Below are 19,572 nucleotides of genomic sequence, written 5' to 3' on the forward strand. Positions count from 1 at the left end.
TAGGTTAGCTTAGGTTATGTTATGTTAGGTTGAGTTCGCGTGGTCGGTTAGGTTAGATTGGATTAAATAATGTTAGGTTAAGTTAAGTTGCCATGCGCGGCTCTTCACCTGGCTGTCACACATACGCTTTAAAAGATTATAATGATGACCTCTCCGGGAATTAGTTAATTAATCCTGAGTGAGTCAGAGGCCAGGCATGCTTTAATGCAATTTCCCAAAATGATTACCTCCACCACCACCACCACCACCACCACCACCACCACCACCACCACCGGACCACGTGACTCACACACAAAATTGAGAAACTGCTGAAGCGGACGGACTGTGAGATATCTCCTCCCCAACATTTCATCTTTTATATATTTTACCAGGCAACAGACATCAGGGAAAAAAAATAAATGGAAGAAAGAAATGAAATAAAAATTCAAACAAAATATAAAATATATAAATGAAATAATAAATAAATGAATAACAAGTAAATTAATAAATAAGAAAATAAAAAAAATGGAACAAAATGAAATCAAATTAAAATAAAACACGAAATTAAATAAAAAGAAAAAAAAACGCTCATTTCTCTCTTCCCCCTAAAAAGAGAGAGAGAGAGAGAGAGAGAGAGAGAGAGAGAGAGAGAGAGAGAGAGAGAGAGAGAGAGAGAGTGAGAGAGAGAAAATAGGACAAAATATTAGTTTCAAAGACGTTGGGCAATATAATTTTGGATGTGCCTTGCTACTCCCCTCCTGAAGCCCTCCAAGTCGTGGGAATGGAGGTAACACTTAATCAGACAGAGTTCACAGAGTTCCAGAATTTACCATTGAAAGGAATGAAAGAGTGAGGATACTGGTTAACTCTCGCACTAGTGGGGTTGGCAGAATCAAGGTGAGGAGAAGCGATAAAAAGAAAAATAAAGAAGTTAAAAGGAAAAAGAAAAGAAAAAAATGAAAGAAACCAGCAACATTAGTAAATGAAAATAAAAAGGGAAAACAATGAAAGAAAGAACTGTAAGATTAATTATTTTACGAATTAATCTTGAAAAGTTAATCGGACAGACAGAGAGAGAGAGAGAGAGAGAGAGAGAGAGAGAGAGAGAGAGAGAGAGAGAGAGAGAGAGAGAGGTGGACGGCAGGCGAAACCGAGATTGTTATTAATCTATTATCTCTCTCTCTCTCTCTCTCTCTCTCTCTCTCTCTCTCTCTCTCTCTCTCTCTCTCTCTCTCTCTCTCTCTCTCTCTCTATATATATATATATATATATATATATGCATATATTATCTATCTATCTGTCATACACACACACACACACACACACACACACACACACACACACACACACACACACACACACACACACACACACACACACACACACACACACACACACACACAGAGAGCAGGCAAAAGCACTACTAGAAGACACTTGTGGGCGTTCCCTGGTGACACGGGCGTGGTGGTGTGGACGTGACAAGGGGGGATGGGCGTGGAGGGGGCGGGTGCGGTGGCAGAGGGCGGGGCTCAGTGTTTGCGAATCCTTAGTAATGTTGCCCTGACTGTCTGTGTGTTCGTCTGTCTATCTTAGTTGACGGAATGTTGGGAGGAATGCTCTCTCTCTCTCTCTCTCTCTCTCTCTCTCTCTCTCTCTCTCTCTCTCTCTCTCTCTCTCTCTCTCTCTCTCTCTCTCTCTCTCTCTCTCTCTCTCTCTCTCTCTCTCTCTCTCTCAAGACCTTTCTCTCGGGATGTTTTGTCGGCCGTACTGATTCATATGAACTTTTAGCCTGCTCCAGTCTCCCTCCTGTCCGGCAGACTTACGCATGACTAGATATCTGTCGCTTTGTCAGTGTACGTAGCTTATCTGTCTATCTGTCTGTCTTTCTGTCTGTCTGTCGGGGAGTTATACTAGTGTTTCTGTTTGTGTGTGTGTGTGTGTGTGTGTGTGTGTGTGTGTGTGTGTGTGTGTGTGTGTGTGTGTTTAGAGAGGCTCATCGACTTTAGAACTCCTCCTCCTCCTCCTCCTCCTCCTCCTCCTCCTCCTTCTCCTCCTCCTCCCTGCTACTGTTACTGCTGCTGTTCGTTCACCCACGGCCTCTTCCTCCTTCCACCTGTCTCCTTTAGCTTCCTCTCTCTCTCTCTCTCTCTCTCTCTCTCTCTCTCTCTCTCTCTCTCTCTCTCTCTCTCTCTCTCTCTCTCTCTCTCTCTGATGTCACTCCCTTTTCCTTCCCTTTCGTAAGTTTCTTTTCCTGTCAGTCCTCCCTAACAATGGAGGCAGGATGTCCCAAACTAACCTAACTTAACCTGACCTAACATTTCGTAACCTTCTTAAGACTCTCCCTCCCTTAAGGTCATTAGGAGGTCAGATCATTTTAGGTCACTCACGGCAGTATAATTAGGTTACATACATATGAGTACATACATACGTACACACATGCATGCATACATACATACATACATACATACATACATACATACATACATACATCGGCCATATCCGTCCATGTATACTACTGCTCTTATACATGGAGAGCGTCGACCACAGAGTTACACACACACACACACACACACACACACACACACACACACACACACACACACACACACACACACACACACACACACACACACACACACACACACACACACACACACACACACACTCTCTCTCTCTCTCTCTCTCTCTCTCTCTCTCTCTCTCTCTCTCTCTCTCTCTCTCTCTCTCTCTCTCTCTCTCTCTCTCTCTCTCTCTCTCTCTCTCTCTCTCTCTCTCTCTCTCTCTCTCTCTCAGCTTTCCTAAACAAGCAGGAATCAAAAGCTTTTCCTCTCATGGACTTCTCTCCTCTCACAGACTGTCTTGGTTTTCTTACTCACCGCCGTAATGTTGCATCTATTACTATTTTAACCGTTATTTCCATGGTTAACTACTCTTCTACTACTCTACTATCCTAACTACATGCCTCCCCCTTCTTGCTCTCGGCCGCACTGTACAAGACTTCCTGCTTAATCTGATCCCTATTCTGTTCAGCTTCCTAATGCAAGAGCTAACAAGTAACTTCGCTCTTTCACGCTTTCATCTTATTTTGCTGGTAATCTCTGGGACTCTTACTGCTTCTGTATTTTTTTTCTGCCTACGACCTGAGGTGTTTCAAGAGAGGAGCAGCAACACACCTCGGAAGCTGAACTGATTGGCTCTTTTGTTTCTTCCCCCCCCTTTATTTTTTTGAGAGGGATTTTAAGCGTTATTATTATTATTGTTATTATTTATTATTATTATTATTATTATTTTTATTATTATTATTATTATTATTATTATTATTATTATTATTATTATTATTATTATTATTATTATTATTTTGTTTTATTTTATTTCATTTATATATTAATTAGTTAATTGATTTATTAATTTATTTATTTTTTGCTCTTCGCCTGTCTCTCTTACATAATAAAAATACGTACATACATACATAAATACAGTACATGCATTACCTGAAATGTGTGTGTGTGTGTGTGTGTGTGTGTGTGTGTGTGTGTGTGTGTGTGTGTGTGTGTGTGTGTGTGTGTGTGCTTAAAGGTATTGGCTTGGCTAGAACACCTGCCTGGAATGACGTCATGGAAGCTGGAGAGAGAGAGAGAGAGAGAGAGAGAGAGAGAGAGAGAGAGAGAGAGAGAGAGAGAGAGAGAGAGAGAGAGAGAGAGACGAAATTATATTAAATTATCAGATATTGTAGTGATTCGTATTAGAATACAAATCCCCGTTTTGTTTGCGTGTCGTGTGCAGGAATGAAGGGCGGGAGGGTGTGGGCGGGGGCTGGGAACTCCTCCGGTTGTCAGTTTTTGTATTCATATCCAACAGGAGAGAGGAAGGCTGTTTTCTCGAGGAACAGAAACACGCAGGAAAAAAAAAAAAATACATATATAAAAAGAAAACTAGAACCACCAATAAAGTGATACGGTAAAAGGTAAAAATGATGATAGTGATTATAGTAGTAATTGTATGTAAAAATATTTATTATTACTATTTTTTTTATCCGGTATTGTTTCACTTTGTTGGTTGTTTTCGTTTCTTCTTTTTTTCGAGTATTCATTTATCTGTTTATCTATTTATCTATTTATTTATTTATTTATTTATTTATTTATTGAGTGTCTCTGCTCCTCGATCGGGTTTTCAGATGGAGGAGAGTGAACGTTTGTACATGTAACTCCCGGAAGCCACACAAGCGTGGTGGGAAGGCTCATGCGATTACTTAGAACGCTACACGGAATCACACTGGACAATATTATGGAATGGGTCTGGAATTTATGAAGAATTACTTTGAAATTATATATTTTCTCCTCATATACAAGTAATTTCATCGTACAAAGAATGACGTACAGATAAATTATGCTAGGAGTAACTTTACGTAACCTTCATAAGCCACACAGTTACTGAGGAGGTTAACGTGATTACTTGGAACGTAACAGAATCAAGAGAACGTGTGCAATATAGGGAAAAGATAATTTTTAAGCAGAATTATTTGTAAATTACGTAATAATACCACTTACATATATAATAATTTCAGTACGGATTATGATATGAAAGTTTAGTTATGGAAAATTGTACGAAGTATAGAAAAACATTAATAGTATTTACGCAGAATTACATCGAAATTGTATAGGAATACTGCTTAAATTTATATCAGTTTCAGTAGGAATAGTCACACACAAGTTTAGTCACAGAGAACTGTAACGAGGAAGAGAGCCTGGAGCGCCGCACGGACTAACATATAAAGGCACATGGGTGTGGACACTGGTGAGGCTTCCTTCCCTCAGCCTGGTGTCTGTTTGTGAGTGTATGTGTGTAGAGGTAAGGCTAGGCTTCCGTATTCACCAGTGATGCAGCAAAGATCGCCAAGGAAAATACAGCAGACTGCGCCGCGTAATAAAATTCCATATCTCGGTATCCTCAGTAACCAGTAGAAATAGAAAACGTGTTAATTTGGAGTAAGAAGGACACAGCAATGATCCAGTCTGCATGCCAGCCTTGCGTTGCCTCGACCTTCTTGTTGAATCATATTTAGTTTTTTTTGCCGGTAACTTTTGGTAGAGAGAAAATCTATGTAATTTAGCAGCACTCACGATTGTGCGTGATGGAAGGTGAAAGGAGAACGACTGCATGAAAATGACGTGGTCTCGTGATCCCTGGAAGAGGATGTGAGCCCACTTGTCAGTTGGAGTGCAGGACAATGTAGGAAGTAGCCTGCATCTGCTGTGGTCTCAGGACTAGTAGATGCAAGACAGGGAACAGTCTCATTGTGAAGGAGCAGAGGTAAACCAGAGTATGCTGTCGGTTCTTGCTGTGGACTTGTGTGGCCAGCTGTGTTGTACCTGGGCTCCTGGGCTTTAGTATTATGGACCATGAGACTATTCCTTTCCACCGCTTGCCGACGGGGCTAAAGTGTACATGATGTGTGTGTGTGTGTGTGTGTGTGTGTGTGTGTGTGTGTGTGTGTGTGTGTGTGTGTGTGTGTGTTGTCTGGGTCAGCACGTGTGGGATTGTCGGCTTGGTATATAGATTGATAGATACTAGCTGTCTTTCAACAAGGACACAACTAGGACAGAGTTCGGAGACAATTTACGTGCCAAAACTGCTTTGCTTTGTCTTGCTTATTGAAATATGTTTAATTTTATATAGTAACTTTCGGTAGAGAAGGAATCTCTGCCGAAAGTTTTTTTTTTACCCAAATTCGGTTTCATTGGTGTACTCTCAGCTTTCTATTTTGCCGCGCACGCTCCATATGTTGTAAATTCCCCCCTCCCCACCGCCAACTACTCCAGCTACATTATTTGTCTGAGCAATTCCCTTCCATGATAGACATGATAGATTGAGTAAGATTGCGTTGATTGGGTTATATTATGTTACGTTAGACACATTGAGAGAGAGAGAGAGAGAGAGAGAGAGAGAGAGAGAGAGAGAGAGAGAGAGAGAGAGAGAGAGAGAGAGAGAAAAGGAGTATATATTTTGACGCTCGGTAAATTTCTGTACAACGAATAAAGTAGATAGATTGAGAGAGAGAGAGAGAGAGAGAGAGAGAGAGAGAGAGAGAGAGAGAGAGAGAGAGAGAGAGAGAGAGAGAGAGAGAGAGAGAGAGAGAGCAACTCACCTATAAGTGTTAAGCACCACGACGTTGACAACACAGTCGTTGAAATCCAACTAATGTCTTTCCCCTTGGCGCGTCGCTCCCCACGCCCCCCTCGTCCCCCCACCTCGCTGCTCCCCTCGCCTCCTTGCCCCTAACCCCACACTCACCGAGCATAACACCCACACGCTCAAGGTACACACACACACACACACACACACACACACACACACACACACACACACACACACACACACACACACACACACACACACACACACACACACACAACACACACACACACAAACAGGACACACACACACACACTTTCCATCTTAAGTTAGGTTAGATTAGATTAGGTTGATAAGAGTACCTTGTGTGTGTGTGTGTGTGTGTGTGAGTGTGTGTGTGTGTGTGTGTGTGTGTGTGTGTGTGTGTGTGTGTGTGTGTGTGCAAGGCCCTGGCAGGAGCATAGCAGGAAGTGTGAGAGGAAGAAGATGAAGAGTGTGAGGGTGAGTGAAGGGATGAGGGGGATGAGGAGGGAGGTGAGGGGAGGTGAGGGGAGTTGTGGCCCTCACCTGTCTGGCTTCACGACACCTGCCTCACCTGAGTGACCCGCCTGCCCTCCTCCTTGGGTCGGTCTGGGAGAGATGGGGGAAGGGGGAAGAGGAAGGGATGGGAGAAGGAAGGAGGGAGGAGGTGAGAGAGTGAAATGCTAGGAAGGTTCTCTCTCTCTCTCTCTCTCTCTCTCTCTCCTCCTCTCTCCTCTCTCTCTCTCCTCTCTCTCTCTCTCTCTCTCTCTCTCTCTCTCCTCATCTCTCTCTCTCTCTCTCTCTCTCTCTCTCTCCTCTCTCTGATATAGATTAGTTGTTCAGATTTCTTATGTTAATTAGTCAGTCAGTTCAGTCAGTCAGCCAGTCATTTAGTTAGTCATTCTGTCAGTCACCATGTTAGTCAGTCAAGTCACAGGATTTACAAGACAATCAAGGCTGATTGAAGTTCCAGTGGGGCCTTGGTGATCACTTCTGGCCTAATTAGTACCGTGGGGAACTCGCGTTTGCCTGAGTGTCCTGCCAGGATTCCATTACCGCTGAAGATAGCACATGGCCAGATTTCCTTGCCTTCAGGTCTCTCTCCAACTTTGAATAATTCTTTTGGCCCTTTTCTCTTGAGGACTGGCACCTCATTGGGGGGCTTTTTTAATACATGAATTTTGTTACCGCTGTCCAGTACACCTATTACATTAAAAAGATAATAATTTCTCAGTGTTTCCGTGATGTTTCTAAATGGATATGGTGTTTATTTTTGTTTGTGTGTCAGTCTTGTGCCTCAGGATATGAATACCGCTGTTAGACTTAGAAGTGACTTATTCATGTGTCCTCCATAAACGTTTCACTGTGTTTTCGAGAATCTTGGGTTATGCAATACTATATGTGTCATTAGAGTGTTCTGTCGATGTCTGTCTGTCTGTCTGTCTGTCTGTCTGTCTGTCTGTCTGTTTCTATCCATATAGCCAGTATTAACTATTTACTGATCTGTCTGTCTATTCATTTTTCTATAAACGGAATTAGAGAGAGAGAGAGAGAGAGAGAGAGAGAGAGAGAGAGAGAGAGAGAGAGAGAGAGAGAGAGAGAGAGAGAGAGAGACGCTAACTTTCTCAGTCAGCACTCAAGAAGCTTTACATGTCTCTCTCTCTCTCTCTCTCTCTCTCTCTCTCTCTCTCTCTCTCTCTCTCTCTCTCTCTCTCTCTCTCTCTCTCTCTCTCTCTCTCTCTCCTTCCTGGAATTTCAAGGACACGTACGTTGACCTCAAAGTGTGTGTGTGTGTGTGTGTGTGTGTGTGTGTGTGTGTGGGTGTGTGAAAACTTGTGTATCTCTCCTCAACGCCTTATGACCCCGCTGTTGTGACGCTTTCAAATAAATCAGTCTGTTAGTCAGTATCATTTACCTCAGATAATTTTTTTTCTCATACTTAGTTGTATTTCGTAAAAAAGGAAAAAGCACAGAATTTCACTTTATTATTTCAGTTTACACTCGTACACAAAAATATTATGTACACTTATTAGTAATCTGTCAAAAACAGCATATGATATTCTTACAGTGGTTGCTTAAACAAAGAGCAGTGTACCTTGAGTCCTCAGGCGCCACTAGGCCATCACATAGTAGGCAACATGAAACAAGAGAAATAACTTAGCGAAGAGTCTCATTTGTAAAGGTTGGGAGGCAAAGCAATCTTAATCATATCTCATTTTTGTTTTGCCGTTAAAGAAATCTTCATTGTTCTCCGCAGCTGTTTAGACAAGAACCTCAAATGTTTCTCTACCTCAAGTGAAGTTTCATGTCAATTGCCAGGTATCGTCGGTGCATGAAAGATATCATGGTCCACCAGCAAAAAATTCAAGCAAGGCCCTCCTCAGACGGCCACTGACTCACGGTGTTGCAGGTTTCAAAGGCACAGGACTTGCTACTTAAACTTTCGGATGTTCACGGAATAGTGCAGTGCTTCATGATTCCGTTGTTTTAAGAATTGGGTAGAATGCAAAACAAAAAGAAATCCAGTCTATAGGCGTGGGGATACAGAAAGTTAACATTCTATCCTTCTCCTTATTGTGTCCCCCTGTCCTCTCCGTTGGGCTCTTCCGGTATATATATATATATATATATATATATATATATATATATATATATATATATATATATATATATATATATATATATATATATATATATATTGCTCTTCTGATTTTGCTGACTGCATGCCTTTATCCTCTTCCGCGGAGTCTTGCTCAAGACTCTATGTTGTCCTTGGCTAGAGCCCGTTTTACGTGTGGGCGTGAAGGAGCTCTGTCTGTGGGCGTGAAGTCAGAGAGAGCTCAGTCTGTGGGCTTGAAAGGAACGGGGAGCTCAGTCTGTATTGTCGGAGTGAAGTGGGGATGAAGGGACTCCCACAACATCGCCGCGGCTACCTGATGTCGCCTCGTCCCGCCCCGCATTTGCACCCGCTGCCTCATCCTCGCCGCGGTGTGGTGAGCAGTGCTCCACTCTGCCCAGCACGTGACGCTCCGAAGTGTGCATGATGATAAGTCGCTCCTCCATTCCTGGCGGGGAGATGACCCGGTGAATATTGTGTTGTTGTTGTTGTTGTTGTTGTTACTATTATTATTATTATTATTATTATTATTATTATTATTATTATTATTATTATTATAACCTACTATAAATACTACTGCTGTTGATGCTGCTGCTACCATCATCACAATCATTATTGTCACCATTCTCTCTCTCTCTCTCTCTCTCTCTCTCTCTCTCTCTCTCTCTCTCTCTCTCTCTCTCTCTCTCTCTCTCTCTCTCTCTCTCTCTCTCTCTCTCTCTCTTTCACACCACCACCACCACCACCACCACCTACTCGTCTCGTCACCTTCAGCCATCCCTCCTTCACGCATCGTCGTCCGTCCACGTCTTCTAAAACTTTCCTCTTCATCCCTTGCCTCGCCTACGTCACTGCCCACAATAATATGCATCTCCATCTCGTCCTCGTCCTCGTCCTCGTCCTCGTCCTGCGGCGCGCCACTCTGCAGGTTGCCGTGCAATCTTAGGGCAGCTCCCAGCAACACCCTGATGGCGGGTTGGCAGCCTGGGTCCAGCCGCCGCCGTCGTAGCTTATGTCGCTTGGTTGGCGTGTTTGGAGGCACGATTAAGGGCGCTTCCTCGGGCAGCACGAACTTCAGGGCCAGCTAGGGACAGGGCAGGGGTTAATAAGGGCTGTGGGATGTGGTAAGGGAGCAAAATCACGAGTCCTTTGTCACTTGTATAGACTAGCAGAAATAGACTCAGTGATATGTTTGTTTGCGTCGAGTCAAGAGCTTTAAAATAAGATAAGGTCATGGATAATAGTAGGAGTAACAGGTGTATAGAGGAATGTTTTATACAGGGACTACCACGTACAGGTTAAGTGGCTTCCTGCAGCTTTCTTCATGTTCTCATCTTGTAGTTACTGTTGTAAATGTTGACTTAGTTACCAGAGAAAATGGAGCGTTAGGAGGTGTACTAGTGTACTTGTGTAATGCTGAAGTGATCTGATGAAAAAAAAAATCTTTGGAGTCTTCTTTGTACGCGGTGTTATATTTAATATGAAAATGTTAATGTCTGCCGTTCAGAGATTCCTACACGTCAGATAAGGGGATTTTTGTTATACTCAGATTGTTTGTGTCTATCAGAGTGCAGGTTGCTTGTTGTGGGGGATACTTCTTCATTTTACAATATAAAAAGAAATCTCCATTTGGCTGAGAAACAGCGGAAATATTCTCGTCTGACCATTGATGGAATGCATCTTACCGAAAATTCACGTCCGTATAATCTGTATAGAAAATCTGATGACGCTCCAGTCAGCCTGAGGTGGCCTTACCCGTCTGTAGTGGGTCGTGACCACCAGGAAGAAGTGAATGCCCCACGCTAGCTGGATGAGGGAGACCATGCTGCGCAGAGAGGGTGTACGGGGCAGCGTGGTCGCCACCCACGCCACCAGCATGGCCAGGCTCACCACGCTGCACGCCAGCCACGGCACCAGTAACCACTTGTTTTCCTGCAGGACAAGGTGATGGCGCTGCAGTCTCTCTCTCTCTCTCTCTCTCTCTCTCTCTCTCTCTCTCTCTCTCTCTCTCTCTCTCTCTCTCTCTCTCTTGACACTTAGCTTTCCTTGACTGGTTCAAGACGCACCACCCTGTCCTCAAACTCACCCACACCACCCACCTTCCTTGCGCCATGTAGCAGAAGGACGCTCGCCATCCACTGTGCGGCGTTGATGCTGCCCGATGCCAGACTCAGCTTAGTGTCTGTGGCCGAGAAAAAAGAACATTCGAACAAAATGTCACATGGAAATTAGAAGATTTATGCCCTGAATATAAGCCAGTCTCATGAAAAAGCTTCTCGTGAAAAAAGTGGTTTGTAATGATTGTAATGAAGCAAACCTCGTTACTACTGACGGATTGAGTAGAAAAGGTAATAAAATACAGCCAACAGAACACAGTAAAACGAGCACAACTGACTGAGGGTGTGGTCAAGGCAGTTTTCGCAGTAATGTTCCGGGAGGTGAGCTGATATGAAGTCCAGCAAGATAGCCACGGTGCCCCATATCTGCCAAGGAGCGAGCAGGAGGCAGTCAGTGATCGAGGCACGGGGGTGAAGATCGAGGGATGAGGATCAGACGAAGAGGAAAGCAGTAAACAGGACAACGATCGGGATGTCACATATCAAGTTATACGAATAATTATGGTGATATGCAGTACACATGACTAGCGACAGTATTGTGAAGTGATAAACAATGAAGAGGGCGTGTGATAAACTGGACGATAAGACCGTGAAGAAGAGACATTAATAGGATGAAGGAAAATACAGGAAGATACAAGGCAAGAGTAAGAACAAGAGGTTTAGGTTAATTTAGGTTAGAGCAACAAGGAGAAAAATGGAAGAGAGGTTGTTGATAGGAATGAAGACTTTGGAGGTGCAAGGACTCACCACGCCCACTGCTCCGATCCACCAACACGCCTCGTCAGCCTCCACGCAGAAGCAGCACGTCAGGGAGTAGCACCCGGTAGCCTTAGAGTAGCGGCACCCCATTCTGCAGCCACCACCACCACCACCACCACGACAGTAGTTATACCACTACCACCATCACGTCACTGTGGCTCGTATTCAGAAACGCTTTGCTTTCTCACCATGATTGTTTTTCAAAGGCCACAGAGATAATCTTGCCGGATTCTCAAGTCTATCTTGTGTTAATGATATGGAAAGGTTGTTAATCTCTCAGTAGAGCCATAAAAAACATCCTTGAAAACCCGTATAACTTCAACTAGAGCCTTTTGAAAGTAGTGGAGGTGTGATGCGATGTTTCACCGTCTTCCCCGTCATGCTCGAGCTCACCACTAGCGCTATCACCACTGCACGCACTCAATCACGCGGAAAGAAGACGTCTACTGCAGCAATAAGACTGTCAACTACTGACACACACACACACACACACACACACACATACAGGCACGCACGCAGCAGAGAATCCTTATCTGTTTGTTTCTAAAGTGACTTCCTTTCATCCACAACCCCCCCTTCCTCTCCACTCCTCCTTTCTATCCCCCCTTTAACCCCTATCCGTTGTCTCTCTCTCTCTCTCTCTCTCTCTCTCTCTCTCTCTCTCTCTCTCTCTCTCTCTCTCTCTCTCTCTCTCTCTCTCTCTCTCTCTCTCTCTCTCTCTCTCTCTCTCTCTCTCGCCACCAGCCATCCCACCCATCTTCCCTTCTCGTCTTTGCTCCATTCCATTGCATCGAGGGCAAGGACGCTTCCCTCTCCAGAATGTTAATGAATTCTAAGGAAGTAAGGTTCAGAATAACTCGCGAAATCAGGCTTATTCATTATATTGTTCTCCAGTTCCTTAAGTAGATTAGGAACAGAATGTGCAGCATACACAAAATACACGACCATGAATGACACACACACACACACACACACACACACACACACACACACACACACACACACACACACATAAAAAATCCCAGAGGTGACCAGCCCCTAGTGGAGTTTGAGCCTATATCAGCCATTGCCCCCAACACAGACTTGGCCCCTTTACCACCGAGCCACGAGGCAGTCTCTCTCTCTCTCTCTCTCTCTCACACACACACACACACACACACACACACACACACACACACACACACACACACACACACACACACACACACACACACACACACACACACACCTTGATATATACTTAAAGTTACTAACAGTCTCATATTTTGTTCATTTTTCCATAATTTTCTTCCTTTATCATGCTTGAAAAACAGAGGTTATATTCATGTCCTTCATTATAACTCGATAACAACAGGAAGTCCGTCAATCCACAGATGACATGACTGTTCGCTGCAACTTCCTCCACAACTTCATCCTGCTCGCTGCCACTCCTCGACCTTACATCATGGTCAGGATCTCCTCAAGGGGCTTGCGCTTGAGGTCCGGCACCGTGGCGTCCGTGGTGGGGTAGCCCAGAGGCAGTAGCAGCAACAGCTTCTCGTGGGACGGGCGGTTCAGGATGGAGCGTAGTGCGGGGCCGCAGTTGAGGGGCGTGGAGGTGAGGGTGACGAGGCCCGCGTTCTAGGGTGTGAGGAAAGCTGTGTTAGGCTGTAGTAGGTACTTAGTGCTTATTTCAGTTAACCATTTTTGCTGCTGTGGTAGTTCTTAATATTTAGAGCACTGGAAAAAAAAGTTACCGCATGGACACACAAAAAAGACAGTAGAAAGTTAATGTTGTCGTTTCTTTGGTACAAGACTACTAATTTAAGGAACAGTAATTTTAAAACGTTTCCAAAATGTTGTAGGTGATAATGGAAGAGTATTGGGCAGCGGTGGAAGGGTTAAATTTAAATTGTGCAACCTTTTGTGTAACCTTAGTCCGTGTTTTGCAACGCCCTGATATAGAACGACTATTTTCAAAAAGAAAGTTGGTTAATCCGGTTTTCATGTGTCTTTTCTAATAATGTTAACGAATCCTTGTCTAGCCATCACTAACCTTCTTGAAACATTCCTGAAAATCCTAATAAACTCCACTACAGCCTATATAAAGTAGTCAAGATGAAACGTTTTAGGTGGTTAGTTTATCTTATTTGAATGTGTATGTCTATTGCTTTACTTGTGTTTACGGTCAGCATGTGGCGAGAGTGTTTTTCTCTTCCATGTGTTAGTGCAGTGCCCCTTTCCCTTGCTAGTGCTCCTCTCATTCTACACATAACCTTGCTCCATCCTTCTCGTCACTCGTTTTTCCTCATTCTCATTTCTGCTTTCCTTACCGGCTACCTACCAATGCCTTGCCTCATTTGTTTCTCTCTCTCTCTCTCTCTCTCTCTCTCTCTCTCTCTCTCTCTCTCTCTCTCTCTCTCTCTCTCTCTCTCTCTCTCTCTCTCTCTCTCTCTCTCACCCGCTTCCAGCTCTCCCTCCCTACCTGTATGGCAGCCAGCAGGATGCCACACGAGATGGACGTGGAGATTTCATGGTAGTAGTGGTTAACCTTACGTCCGTCGGGGAGCGGTGAGTGTGGTTGCTTGAAGATAAGCAGGATCCACGGCGCCTCCGTCAGGTACTCCTTCCTCCACGTCGTCTTGAACGCCTTCAGGTCCGCCACCCATTGCTTGCCTGCGGGTAAAAGTTGTTGAAGACTGCGGTCATGAGGGCACAGGGAGTAATTAATGTAGATTTTCGGGAGTAAGCAAGGACACACGGATTGTAAGACTTGGCCCAGTATTCTGAAACGCTTTGCTCTCCCACCACGGCTATTTTCAAAGGTCAAAAAGATAATTAACCAGGTTCTCAAGACTGTTTCTCCTGTTAATATTGTAGAAATCTGTCACACATTGAAAAATCCGTGTAATTTCAACTAGAGCCTTTTGAAAGTAGTGGAGGTGCGGCGCAAAAATATTTCAGAATATGTTCTTTGAAAACGACACTGGAAGCAAGGTGGCATCTGCGTGAGCCTGTTCTGTGGGTGGTGGGACACAGGTGTGGGCGCGGGATGGTGCTATTTGTAAGGCTCCGGCACTCACCTGACAGGGAACGGCATTACATGCCAAAGTTGAGGTGTTCCCTGCACGATACCTACCCATCCTCTTGGTGTAATTGATCTCCTCCTCGGCCTCCACAATGGACCGGATCTGCTCCTTGAAGTCCGGGTCACTCACTGCCACGAAGGACCACGGCTCGGTGTGCGCCCCAGACGGCCCCGTGCCTGTGTGAGAGACAGACACAGTTATTCTCGCGGTGGGTGTGTGGCACAGATGTGTTTCAAATCATTAGTTTTTTGCACCACGCAATCGCCACAAGTGCCAAGGTGCCGAGTGGTGATGGAAGCCGCACCCGCCGTCAGGACCAGCTTCTCCACCAGCTCCCGCGGCACTGGATCGCGGCTGAAGAAGCGAATGGAGCGTCGGTTGTTCATCAAATGGTAAAATTCATCTGCCCTTCGCTGACTTTCCTCGATGCTCAGCCTGAAAGAAGGAAAAAAAAAAAAAAAGAATAACAAACTCGTAATAATTTCGGCATGTCTCACGCGGGGTTGGTGTCCCGGTGTGTGTGTGTGTGTGTGTGTGTGTGTGTGTGTGTGTGTGTGTGTGTGTGTGTGTGTGTGTGTGTGTGTGCGCGTGCGTGCGCGCGTGCGCGTATGAGTGCGTCACATGGTGCCCACCTGTCGTGTTGGTAGCGGATGTGCGCCACATCCTCGTCGTGGGGCGGGTCCACCAGATCTGATTGACCTTCATCGTCGCTGTCACCGACGTCACCAAATTCTGAAAAAAAAAAAAAAAAAACATTTTGTAAGGATAAGTTTAAGGTAAGCTGACCCAGCCTGCCTCTACCAGCCGCTGACATCTCAGAGAGAAAAAAATCTCTGCGTTGATCACTGCTGCAGGGCTTCCTATTGGTGCAGCAGTCAGAGGCACAAAAATTACCCCGAGTGTACATACCTGTATAGAAATAGCCGTACAAAGGCGGTCAGCAGTTAGTTTCACCTTCTGTATTTTGACAACGCAGTTTCGATGTTGTTGCAGACATCCTCAAACTGAAACCTGTGAGGACACCATCGCTGGAAAGAAATGTGGGGGCGCAAGGAGGCACCTCACCACGCCCTGCAGGTACACTGCTGCTGATGCAAGATAAGAATGATAATTATAATCAGAAATTACCTGACGCATAATCATAAGAGAACTATCAGGTGGATAAAAAAAGATAAAGGCAGAGACAAGAGCGAGGGAATTTCGAGTGTGCATGCAAGGTCAGCAAGTGGACACATCTTGGGGAGGTCTGACGAGTTTTGTTCCTCCCGTGTGTGGACTTTATCCTGGCTCTTGTCATGGAACAACACAAAAACTGATAACTCTCAATTTATAGCATTTCACTTCTCGCTGATGAATCCCATTTCCTTTCACATCCTATCATTTTGATGATTTTTTTTTTTTATCTTACTACAATTTTGTTATTACCATCACTGTTTTAATCACAGAAATAGCCGTACAAAGGCGGTCAGCAGTTAGTTTCACCTTCTGTATTTTGGCAAATCAGTTTCGATGTTGTTGCAGACATTCTCAAACTGAAACCTGTGAGGACACCATCGCTGGAAAGAAATGTGGGGGCGCAAGGGGACACCCCACCACGCCCTGCAGGTACACTGCTGCTGATGCAAGATAAGAATGATAATTATAATCAGAAATTACCTGACGCATAATCATAACAGAGAACTATCAGGTGGATAAAAAAAGATAAAGGCAGAGACAAGAGCGAGGGAATTTCGAGTGTGCATGCAAGGTCAGCAAGTGGACACATCTTGGAGAGGTCTGACGAGTTTTGTTCCTCCCGTGTGTGGACTTTATCCTGGCTCTTGTCATGGAACAGCACAAAAACTGATAACTCTCAATTTATAGCATTTCACTTCTCACTGATTAATCCTATTTCCTTTCATATCCTATCACTTTGATGTTTTTTTTTTTCTTACTACAATTTTGTACAATTTTGTTATTACCATCACTGTTTTAACCTAACGTTTTAATTGCTTTGAACATTTTGTAGTGCCGCCATATGACTGCAATGTTGCGGCGCCTTCCTTTTTAAAGTTCGTTAATCATTCAATGATAATTCTCATAATTTCAGCAGCTTTTTGATGTAATACTGCCGCCACCGCCACGCCGCCTTTTGACACGCGATCCCCGGTCGTGCGTACAGAACTGCATGGTATTAAGAGGGAAACGTCACTACAGTACTACTACTACCACTACTGCGTACTTACGAATGACTCGCTTAGCTGCAGTCTTCTTGGTGTCCTCTGCGTGACTGACGTGTAGGTTGCGGCGGCGGTACAGCAGCATGGACACCAGCACGACCAGGAAGGTAGGCAGCAACAGTGGCCAGATGTCATAGAGGAGCGGAAGAAGATAGCGCGTGGTCAGGGACATGGCGTATCTGTGTGGTGGCGAGGATGTTATTTAACGCTGACGCAATCTCGCCCCCTCCCTCTTAAATACAGGTTTCAAGACACTTATCCTGATCCTTTTTACATCTCTTTTGGGACTGGCGCCTCAGTGGCCTTTTTATTCGCTCTTTTTGTTGCCCTTGGCCAGTGCCCCTCTTACGTATAAAAAAAATAAAAAAATGGCCGCTTGGAAAACCGATGTATGCAATATGCTCACTTCGCAAAGATTTCAAGTACTGAGCGAGGAGCGTGAGTAGTGTTGTGTGGGTCGGGTCATGAGCTTTCATCAAGACTGGATGGCCGGTAATCAAGAGTCCAGCACGTGATCTATACACACACACACACACACACACACACACACACATACACACACACATACACACACACACACACACACACACACACACACACACACACAGACAGCACAATAGTATGTTTGTCTCTTTAAAAAAAAAAAAAAAAAATTCCAGCTTGCTAGCAGTTTTACGACAAGAAACCCTTAATCTTGTTAAAATAAAGCAGCGTGATTACTGGTGCGAGTGGCAAGAGTCGTGTCTTGAGGGTTGTGTGAGGGGTTCGATCCCCGGCCACTCCCTGTCATGACTCAACCCTGTAGATAAATTATCAGTTTTTGAAAGCCGCTATTAAGCTCTCAATGATGTAATGACACAAGTTACGTAGGTTTAGATAAATTTCGCTTCTCCTAGTACTTTAGCACGGTTAGGTTTGACGGGACATTCGTACTGATACGTGCAGCACAACAATTTAAAATAACTACTGCGTATACGCTTGTGTCTCTAAAGTCAAAAGTTGTCATTTTCTGATATTATTGACACTGAAATTGTACGGAAATCTTAACGTCATGCGGGACTAGTTTCATCAATCCTGAAATTATGTGTTCCGCGTGTCGAAGGTCCTGCAGAGGTTGAGGCAAGTAGAAATAACACTCGCGCACACTCACTATACGCGCACGCCAGAGGATGAACGTGGAAAAGAAGCTAATGTTAAGGGAGATGGCGGTAAGTAAATATCGAGTCGAGGTCATCTGGGTGGGACAGAGGCTGCTGCCAGCTAATGTTAAGGGAGATGGCGGTAAGTAAATATCGAGTCGAGGTCATCTGGGTGGGACAGAGGCTGCTGCCAGACGTATGTTGTGTTGGTGGTGACAGGTTGAGTCAGGTAAAGGTTAAGAGTATCAGGGTCACCTAATCCAACATACAGTACAAGATGAAATGGCCAATCTCTCTCTCTCTCTCTCTCTCTCTCTCTCTCTCTCTCTCTCTCTCTCTCTCTCTCTCTCTCTCTCTCTGTGTGTCGTGGTCTGGTAAATAGGCTGAGACAACCAACCCTTGTGTTTGTTGAGGCCAGGCGGCTTTAGTGATACCACAACCTACATCTATCTTGCTTAAGGCGCTGCTAACCTTGGCTGCCACTAGACTCCATAAATTTGTTCTGTACTTCACTGACTTCCTCACTGGGGGCCATGTGCGGGAACACATCAGCTGCTAGTACTTTTACATTCCTTGGTATATCTAAGTTTATCGTATTATAACTTTCCTGCGGCGAAGAACAGCATAAGTTGTTCATCTTTGTCCCTTAATTATAGTCGGTGTGCACTAAACTTGACTAAAGGATCCTTGATGCAGGCTACGAGTATGTAGGCTGAAACAAGTGTTGCTTTCCCGACTACTTTATCACGGTTGTGTTTGATGATCCTTGGGGCTGACGACGGCGCCACAAAAGTGAACGACGATGACAGCACTGGATTGCGTATTCGTTTATTGTGTCTCTTTAATATGAAGATTTATTATTTTTATTACTGATACTGAAATTGTACGGACAACTTGTCACATCTTGAATTACCTTTTCGTTAATCCTAATCCTGATTTTCCCGTGTACCGTTAAAATGCCACTGAAGTAGAGCAGCTAGCGCGGCTGTCTGAAACTGGAACTAAGGTGTTCGGAAAACGTGTCCACACACCCACTTGCCGCCTGAGCTACTGTGAGACTGCGACGGGCACTCCGGGCAATCGCAGCGGTGTCTGTGGTTTCCTTAGCGAGCCTCGGTCACCATTCATCCTCATCATTCCATCTAAGGCCAGATTGCTGGTCTAGATTCCATACATGATTACTAGTTTGCTTCCTCGTGGTGGAATGTGTTACTGCGGACGATAAAATTTTGATGCACCTCTGTGAAGATGTGTACTAGAGGCAAATAGAAACAAGTACAGCTGATAGCATGCAACCCCTGAACACCCGCCAGCGTACCCATTACCCCCTCACTCTTATACTGATGAATACACACACACACACACACTTATGGATGGCTGGGAGGGGGAATTGACTTCATTATAATATGAAATACTGAACACTACATTATCGACACTATCGGCAGTGCAGTCCTCACCATCGTGGTACACTACAGCATGCTTTTTTTTTTTTTTTTCAACTCTCCTCAATAAGTATTTCTT

At 44.5% G+C, this 19,572-nt stretch overlaps 2 protein-coding genes across 3 annotated transcripts; both read right to left on the reverse strand.

Moving 5' to 3' along the window:
* Positions 1–8,100: 8,100 nt before the first annotated feature.
* Positions 8,101–12,122, reverse strand: LOC135103491 (uncharacterized). Of its 2 annotated transcripts, none has more exons than XM_064009855.1 (6): positions 11,614–12,122; positions 11,145–11,232; positions 10,849–10,931; positions 10,505–10,681; positions 9,518–9,833; positions 8,101–9,197 (listed from the first exon to the last, which is right to left on the reverse strand). In XM_064009855.1, exons 1-6 carry the CDS (start codon positions 11,713–11,715, stop codon positions 9,004–9,006), a joined length of 960 nt encoding a protein of 319 aa, XP_063865925.1. In that variant the 5' UTR covers positions 11,716–12,122; the 3' UTR covers positions 8,101–9,003. The 2 variants fall into 2 exon arrangements, with proteins under 2 accessions (XP_063865925.1, XP_063865924.1); XM_064009854.1 differs by having other exon boundaries at positions 9,506–9,833.
* Positions 12,123–12,490: 368 nt separating this feature from the next.
* LOC135103492 (iodotyrosine deiodinase 1-like) lies at positions 12,491–19,105 on the reverse strand. Its single transcript, XM_064009857.1, has 7 exons — positions 18,965–19,105; positions 16,919–17,091; positions 15,326–15,425; positions 14,998–15,128; positions 14,744–14,869; positions 14,090–14,280; positions 12,491–13,245 (listed from the first exon to the last, which is right to left on the reverse strand). The coding sequence occupies exons 2-7, from the start codon at positions 17,082–17,084 to the stop codon at positions 13,063–13,065; spliced, it is 897 nt and encodes a 298-aa protein (XP_063865927.1). The 5' UTR covers positions 17,085–17,091; positions 18,965–19,105; the 3' UTR covers positions 12,491–13,062.
* Positions 19,106–19,572: the final 467 nt, after the last annotated feature.

The sequence above is a fragment of the Scylla paramamosain genome, chromosome 9 (assembly GCF_035594125.1).
Source record: "Scylla paramamosain isolate STU-SP2022 chromosome 9, ASM3559412v1, whole genome shotgun sequence".
Classification (NCBI taxonomy): domain Eukaryota; kingdom Metazoa; phylum Arthropoda; class Malacostraca; order Decapoda; family Portunidae; genus Scylla; species Scylla paramamosain.

Excerpts from the sequence above, each read along its gene's own strand:
- LOC135103491 (XM_064009854.1), bottom strand. The coding sequence starts at position 11,715 with ATGGGGTGCCGCTACTCTAAGGCTACCGGGTGCTACTCCCTGACGTGC. Across the intron at positions 11,233-11,613 it reads GGATCGGAGCAGTGGGCGTG|ATATGGGGCACCGTGGCTAT; the intron begins GTGAGTCCTTGC and ends GCTCCTTGGCAG. Across the intron at positions 10,682-10,848 it reads TGCTACATGGCGCAAGGAAG|GAAAACAAGTGGTTACTGGT; the intron begins GTGGGTGGTGTG and ends CTTGTCCTGCAG.
- LOC135103492 (XM_064009857.1), bottom strand. The coding sequence starts at position 17,084 with ATGTCCCTGACCACGCGCTATCTTCTTCCGCTCCTCTATGACATCTGG. Across the intron at positions 15,426-16,918 it reads TGCAGCTAAGCGAGTCATTC|AATTTGGTGACGTCGGTGAC; the intron begins GTAAGTACGCAG and ends TTTTTTTTTCAG. Across the intron at positions 14,870-14,997 it reads GAAGCTGGTCCTGACGGCGG|GCACGGGGCCGTCTGGGGCG; the intron begins GTGCGGCTTCCA and ends TCTCTCACACAG.